This window comes from Colias eurytheme, chromosome 19 (assembly GCF_061535395.1).
Source record: "Colias eurytheme isolate Ceu_HAF_F1 chromosome 19, ilColEury1 Martin Lab GWU primary, whole genome shotgun sequence".
In the NCBI taxonomy this organism is placed as follows: Eukaryota; Metazoa; Arthropoda; class Insecta; order Lepidoptera; family Pieridae; genus Colias; species Colias eurytheme.
This window is the reverse complement of record NC_142998.1, coordinates 10,461,628-10,470,038: the sequence shown is the minus strand read 5'-3', so window position 1 is coordinate 10,470,038 and position 8,411 is coordinate 10,461,628. Positions and strand designations below refer to the sequence as shown.

At 34.6% G+C, this 8,411-nt stretch overlaps 1 protein-coding gene across 1 annotated transcript; it reads left to right on the top strand.

The window, feature by feature from the left end:
* The first annotated feature begins 620 nt into the window (after positions 1–620).
* LOC149900381 (uncharacterized) lies at positions 621–1,843 on the top strand. The gene is made up of 2 exons (XM_090113232.1): positions 621–761; positions 859–1,843. The coding sequence occupies exon 2, from the start codon at positions 865–867 to the stop codon at positions 1,534–1,536; it is 672 nt and encodes a 223-aa protein (XP_089969358.1). The 5' UTR covers positions 621–761; positions 859–864; the 3' UTR covers positions 1,537–1,843.
* Positions 1,844–8,411: the final 6,568 nt, after the last annotated feature.

Here is an 8,411-nt window from a genome sequence, read left to right as displayed (position 1 = left end):
TAAGCACTCGTTTACTAATTTAGAATTTTAAAAAAAAAATTAAAAAAAGCTGTCCCGGCAAACGTTGTTCTGCCTTACTCTTATCACTTAGAGGTATGAAAAATAGATGTTGGCCTATTCTCAGACCTACCCGATATCCACAGAAAATTTCAAGAGAATCGATCCAGCCATTTTGGAGTATAGGGACATAGGAATTTTATATATTAGATTGTAAATGTTTGGCTTGAATTCAATCATTTCCCACATGTGAATCAACAGAATTTCAAACTGATTGGAGACCAAATATAACAAAGCTGACTTAACAAAATAAAGTGAGTATATCTCAGAATAAAAGTCATATTGGAACATCTGGCGACCACCAATATCTTAGGAAGTTCCGAAGGTACATGTTTTTCCCTTTCGCAATTTGCCGAGCCCGATGTTGTATTTATTATTATTTGTTTTCAATTGCAAAGTAATCTACGTCTGCAGCTGCTGAGACGCTGCTTCGAAATATTAAACGCGACGTCGATTCTCTTATTGTCGCTTTGATTAAACTGCACTTGAGTTTTAGGTGCCGTTTAATCGGTATTATTGTAATCGTTGTATTGTATTGTTAACCTTTAACTAGTGACGCGGAGTCTCACAGGCGTCGCGTGTTTTACAAATTCTCAGAATTGGTCACTTCCCCCCGCCTGCCGCGACCCCGCTTCTCAGTAGCCTCTATTTTAGTGCTAAAACGATCGGGGAACGAGGCGGACTTGTCGTCGGTTGTAAAACACGTGAGTAAAAACACTTACAAAATCTAAAGGAGTCTGTCAGGCTAAATGTCCCTAGTTGTCATACAAATGTTTTTTAAACCATTTTTTTGTTTTTCAGTGCAAAATGGCGGAAAATCAGAGGAAACGTAAATTGTCTGCCACAAATTCACTGGCTTATGTGGGTACAATGAAAAAAAATATCACGTTTCACGATTTCACGAAAGAAAAGACCCTGTGCTCGTACGTACCCAAAAAAAATAGAACTGTGATATTTGTGTCTTCAATGCATCACAACAACGAAGTTGATGAGGATACTAAAAAGCCTGAAATTATTCTTTATTACAATGCAACCAAAGGTGGTGTAGACGAAGCTGATAAAAAGTGCTCCAATTATTCCAGCAGCCGCCGAACGAGAAGGTGGCCAATGGTTTTATTCTACCGCATTATTGATTTGAGCGGCATGAACGCCTATATATTATACAACATGTATCAACCTAAGGTTGCCGATAGAGGTGATTTTTTGAAGTCATTAGCCCGTTCGCTAGTGATACCACATATGCAAAGACGTGTCATCAGCAGTCAATTACCAAGGGAGTTACGACTAGTGATAAAGCGAGTTCTGGGGGATGATATGATCGAAGAAGGTGACCAAAGTCATGAGCCAAGTCAGGGTAAACGAAGAGCATGTAGGGTTTGTCCACCTAAACTACACAGAATGACAATTTACACGTGTGTCGGGTGTTCTAATCCCGTTTGCTTGCAATGTTCTCGCCCCCTGTGCAAAAATTGCCAGTGATTTATATAAAGTTGAGCGGTTGTCAAATTTTTTATATTTTTGTTTTCAGAAGTGCTGTTTTGTTCTTTCGTTTCTTTATTGATTAGATTTTAAGTAAAAAATGTTAAATTTCAAATGTTACTTGTGTTTTGTCAATTAAAATGCTAAAATGGAGATCTCAAGTCAATTAAGGCTGAATAGTACTAGATAGAGTTAATGACTGTTTTTTCTTTAATTTTATAATAAAAGCTGATTGTATTTAGTTTTGTGTCTTTTATTACATACCGATGGTTAAATATCAACACAATTTTGATACGTACATATTACATTTTATGCCTAAAATTGACTTTGAAAGTAGTAGTCTGTCAGACGTCATGTCCCGTATAGTGTTATACATTTTTCACGTCACTGGTTAAAGGTTAACAGCTTAATGTTTATTCACACATAAAAAGTACTCCTATTATTTATTTTATGATAATGTAGGTAATGACATAAAATGGTTTAGGAGTCCATTTTGATTTTAGTTTTGTAGTTTTGTCAACTTCACTAAGTATATCATTAAACTGACGTATTAAACATGAATTACAGCATAAAATATCTTCACAATAATAAAATCTGCTAATACAACAAATAATCGAGTAGTATGTGCTGATGAATGATGTATATTACCAAAGTAATAAAATCTTTAATTTCCGACATAGCTTTACAAATCAGTATTTATGACATGTTGACAATAGCAACGGTTCAGTGGTTTCAATTAAAAAAGCTTATCTTAACGCTAGTAGGCTAGTCGGTCCCGGAGTTATGGCCATCGTAAAACCAAAGTTGGATGAGGAACACGCATCGTCAGCTTTCTGGCCCACTGATTTTTTCTAAGATCTGGGTTAGACGGTGTTGCTGAAAATGAAAAACAAAGGGAGATATTTCGTATACATTGTAGCAACGACTGATAATAATTGTACATAGTAAAGTTTGATAGTGGACGAATAATAAAGATTGTACCATTTTTGTTTCCGCTCATGACTTTACCTGTGTTGTTGAACACTTAACAAATTAAATACTAAATCATTCCTCAAGAACCACGCTATCTATTGGTGAAAACAAAAAACAAACATGAAGATCTATTAAGTAGTTTTTGAGTTTATCACGAACAAACAGAATAGAAACAGACGAAGCGTAGGATTTTATTTTTATGAATTCTGTGAAAGTGTGTATCATATTTTTGTTTTTAAGATATGTGTTTAAAACCTGATTTTAAATTAACCACTGCAGTTTCTAACGTTAAAACAATAACCAGAATAGCATGTAAATTTAATTCTCCAAAATTAAATCTCTACATTTAAATACACTAACCGTTTCCGAGGAAGTTAGTTGCAGTCATAATCTAATTCAGTATAACTTCATTGTAACCGTTCCTTTATTAGCAATTGGGCGGTTTTCCAAATTGGCTAGTGTGCTTTATCATGCCGGATCGTCGCCATTTTCTTTTTTCCTTACTCATTCGGGTGTCGCGACTTTATAGCACATCATAAGTCGGGAGAATCTTCTTAGAGTTATAGTTCTGGAATTACTAGCGAGTGTCTGTTGAGATTAGAGAGAGGATATATTTTTATGATTATTGTAATATGAAGTGGATTGTGTAAGAAGATGAATTTTAGAAATTGAACACTTTTGAACACTTTACAGTTCCCAGTTTAATCATATTTAATTGAATAGGAAGGTCCCTTCTTACATATAATTCTTCATTTTTAAGCACGCTAGGGTGTGAAAATAGCAGTCCACGTTGACAAGAATTGTGGATCCACAAGGGTATACTGATTTCTTCAATTCAACAATTACAAATTTAATTTGTATTATTATTTATTGCTGAACGGAAGTTACCGTTAAAATATTCAAAAAGCGTTCAAATGTAAATTACTATTATTCAACCGTAAACTGTTGCGGTCATAAAACAAATACAAGGAAATAATTAACATATTCGAATTACTTGTTTTATTACTGCTCCGTAAATATCAAACATGCTTTATCCAATGAAGTAAATTCAGCACAAATACAGAATCCCCACGGCTCGGTAATCCGACGCCGCGCGATCGAATAATAGACTACAGGCCCATGTTGAAAAAATTATGGGTCATTTGACCCACCACCTGACCTATCTAGAATGATATAAGAGTATAAAATAATAAGATTCAGCACTATGACGTCACTCGTAAGCTGTCCAACTGAGTGCAGATGAGAATTCGAAAGTTCAGGTAGAAATTTTCTCCCCTTGTCTCCATGATTTTTGTACGGCGTTGCGGAATAATGGCTTAAAAGCAGTATAGAAATAGTATGACACAGATGCCGTACAAAAATGGTGGTCCACAAAGTCGGAATTTATTTTTATTTTTCGACAGTTGCCGGGGTAAATTTGGTCATTTGATTTTGTACGGCATCTGTGTCATACTATTTCTATACTACTTTTAATCAATTATTCCGCAACGCCGTACAAAAATCATGGAGACAAGGGGAGAAAATCTCTACCTGAACCTTCGAATTCTCACCTGCACTCAGGTGGACAGCTTACAAGTGACGTCATAGTGCTGAATATTATTATTTTATGCTCTTATATCGTTCTAGATAGGTCACCTGGTGGGTCAAATGACCCATAATTTTTTCAACACGGGCCTGTAGTCTATAACCGATAAATAAGAATTTGCAAAAAATTCTTCAGAAGAAAATATAACTTTGCGAATATTATCTGCTTTTATTCCTCTTTAAGTAATGTTTATTGGAATTGAGTGCGTAGATAGACTTGTTATGGCGAGCCATATTTCTTGTAGCATTTGAGGTCCGAAATATTATGTATAGATATCTGCATAAGTTAAATGTTTCTTTTGCGTTCAATAAAAAAGTAAATACATTGTAATTGTATTGTAGTAGTAAATAATTGTAAATAATTGTAGTCCTTTAAATACAATTAAAATCAATATCTCATAGCAACAGTTTGTATCTTACGTTGTTGGAAGAAATTGAATGAGATAAAACTTTCCTACATTATTTTGTACTAGCAACCCGCCCCGGCTTCGCACGGGTGCAATGGCGGCCGGCCGGTACCGCCGCAAAAGCTACGTCCCGCAATTTTTAAATCTGTAATATCTTCGAAAATATTCACTTAAATCATACAGTGTAAAGGGCCATATAGATCTATATTAAACTAGCAGTCCGCCCCGGCTTCGCCCGTGGTACATATTTACGTTTTCTCTACGTAAGAACCATCCTCGTACTTCAAGGAATATAATAAAAAAATAATTATCGAAATCGGTTCAGCCGTTCTCGAGTTATGCGCTTACCAACAAATTTTGCGATTCATTTTTATATATAAGATGAACAATGTATTCAAGGTATTTAATTAGTTAAGGATTAATGCTGTATTGGTTAAAATCGCTTCGAAATATCCATAATAGAAAGACATATACCATCATGGACTTTTCTGTAGATCTTTTCAATGTGTACAATACTTAGTACATTATTTTGATAAAATTCGTAGGGTTCAGCCTGCGTTTGCAATGTAAGCGGAAAAAATGTAATTATTTACGACATCACATTAGAAATCTCAAAAATACTTCTCCACTATTTAATGGATGTTATTATACATGTAAACCTTCCTCTTGAATCACTCTATCTATTAAAAAAAACTGCATCAAAATCCGTTGCGTAGTTTCAAAGATTTAAGCATACAAAGGGACTAGGGACACAGAAAGCGACATGTTAGTGAACTTAGCAGATCATTTTTAACAGATCAAAAAAAAAATGTGAGTTCTTATCGCGTGCAGTTGAGTTCTACAGTTCCTGATACTTTATAGAAATAGTTCTGGCGTTTTTACCTTAAAAACGACATTTGAAAAAATGATCTGCCAACTTCCCGTAGCAGATCATTTTTAGCAGATCCAAAAAAAATGTGAGTTCTTATCGCGTGCAGTTGAGTTCTACAGTTCCTGATACTTTTTAGAAATAGTTCTGGCGTTTTTACCTTAACAAACGACATTTGAAAAAACCCGACCTGGACCCGGCTTAACGTGATGCTAAGACGTAATGCTACGACGTGATGCTACGACGTGATGCTACGACGTGATGCTACGGCGTGATGCTACGCTGTGATGCTACGGCGTGATGCTACGGCGTAATGCTACGGCATGTGTTACGGTGTGATGCTACGGCGTGATGCTACGGTGTGATGCTACGGTGTGATGCTACGGCATGATGCTACGGCATGATGCTACGGCTTGATGCTACGGCATGATGCTACGGCGTGATGCTACGGCATGATGCTACGGCGTGATGCTACGGCGTGAAGCTACGGCGTAATGCTACGGCGCGATGCTACGACATGATGCTACGGCATGATGCTACGGCATGATGCTACGGCATGATACTACAGCGTGATGCTACGGCGTGATGCTACGGCATGATGCTACGGCATGATGCTACGGCATGATGCTATGGCATGGTGCTACGGCGTGATGAAATATGACATAAATAAATTTTCTAGTGTTTCATTTTACGCGAGTATTTCTAAAATGTATCAGGAACTGTAGAACTCAACTGCACGCGATAAGAACTCACATTTTTTTTTGATCTGCTAAAAATGATCTGCTACGGGAAGTTGGCAGATCATTTTTTCAAATGTCGTTTTTTAAGGTAAAAACGCCAGAACTATTTCTAAAAAGTACACAGAAATAGTAACTGGAAATAGTAATAGTAATGTTATAAGCAAGAAGTTTCATTCCTTTAATTTAAGTGAAAATAATAATAAGTTTTTATATAGGTATCACATATCTTTAGGTAACTCACGATTCCACTATAAAGAGACACATTTTCTCCAAAAATTTCTTCTGGACCATGGGCATAATTCGGAAGTAATGAAAGAACTTTCTCCATTAATTTTTTTCTAACCTTAACACGGAAAATTTTGTACATTTCCTTGCGTTGAGATATCTGATAGCCTCAAGGGAGGCTTCGCTTACACCGAACAAGAGTTTTAATATATTACGAATTTATTTATATATATTATATTCATTACTAATTCTATTTGAATAACTTATAACATAAGAAACACGTTAATATTATGTAGTAATTAAGCAGTTGTATCTGTGTATATCAATTATCAGCAAAGCCACGGGCAAGAGTTAGTATATCTATAACTTTTGAGTTATTCTATTAAAATATATACTGCAACACTATCAAGTTTAGTCAAATCTTTAAGTGGTGGTAGTGCTGATAGCGCATCTGACAAACACATAGACTTTGTCATTTCAATCATCGTTATGCATATAATTTTACCTGATCCATGACTAGTGAGGTTAATTTCAATATAACTAGATTAATGATACTAAAAAAATATTTTATTTTCTACAATTTTTCAGTCGTTTATAGGTATTAGTTTCTAAAATAATAAGCAAGCAAAATTCCAAAGTGGATTAGCCACTTCATTTTTCGCAAGGAAAGCCATCCATCATTTTTACACTCTCTCTTTACTATCACTCATAATTATGCCCAAATATAAACTGACGTAAATAGATAAAAATAGCATCTTAATTTGAAACTAAATAATATGCAATTACGTGTATTCAATTGTTCAATCAACTGAAATAAAAAGTATCCAACCGTCTATAAAATTTGATCTCTCAAAATTGCTATCAAAAGCAACGTTAAAAAGATTTTCTGCATAGACTGGATAATAATTTAATACGTGCTAATTGTTCATTAACTATATTATTGAGATTTTTCTTATCTTTCAAAAGCTAAAGCATTGATATCGCTTCATCCCCAGTAATTGGTAATTTGAGCTAGAGGCGATCACTTACAATCAATTTCCTAAAGATATTTTCCTTGTAGCCTTTTTTTGTAGTAAATGGAACAAAATATTTACGTAAAAAATAGATAAATGATTAATCAAGGTACTTAATTATAATACACCATTATTCTGAAGCAAGCCCTATAAACCCCAAAAGGTATCGTTTTTAAGCGTATAATTTGATTATTGTAAGATTATTTTCTCATAATAAAAAACATAACAATTCCATGATTAGTTACTACTCTGGCAAAGGCTAGATATTATAATGTGAAAATGAATATTACGGAAATCAAACCACCATTCAATTGCGTTCAATTTATTTCAAAACACAACATAAAAAACGTTCAAAATATATAATAAAAGCTTATTCTAATAACGATTTTAATTTAACAAGCAAACGTTTAGATAGCGCCTTCATTTAAGATACTATCTTTGATATAATAAATAGGTTACTTCACGAAGTAGCCCTGGAGCCCATTAAGGGGCCCATAAAAATACTTCGACCCATATTTATAAGTCTATTGGAATTTCATTAGCGCTGTAGGGCGTGGAGGTCGCTGCGGATTTGAGTATGTTGAATTTTTAATGAAAACTTTCATTTTATACACTCTTCTTAAGTAATAATGAGTAAGAGTTGATCCGATTTGTGAGAAATATTTATGTATTTGTAATGGCCTTATTTATCGGCAGTAAACAATAGTTATAGTAACAAATGCAGTTTAAGCCGCTCAGAAATAATCTTACTAGTTCGGAAATAATTTTCAAAATCGGCACGACAGTTCCACAGATTCACTTTTATAATTAATAAACTCACAAGTACAAGTTAACTAACTTTGTGAATTTGTATTCAAAAATTTTCCCGCTTCACAATATCAGCATAGATACTATTACCGTAAAGAACCGATTTGTTCGTATCTATTTTAGTTCGAAAGAATATTACTTCCAACAATTGTTAGTAAAAGTCAAGATTAAAAATAAGACAAGCAAGGGGAGTATTCAATGAGATTGCGAAGAACAAGTGAAAGCAAATGTTGTCGGAACGTTCCCGGGATTAGAGTCG

Coding starts and splice junctions, on each gene's coding strand:
- LOC149900381 (XM_090113232.1), top strand. CDS start 865: ATGGCGGAAAATCAGAGGAAACGTAAATTGTCTGCCACAAATTCACTG.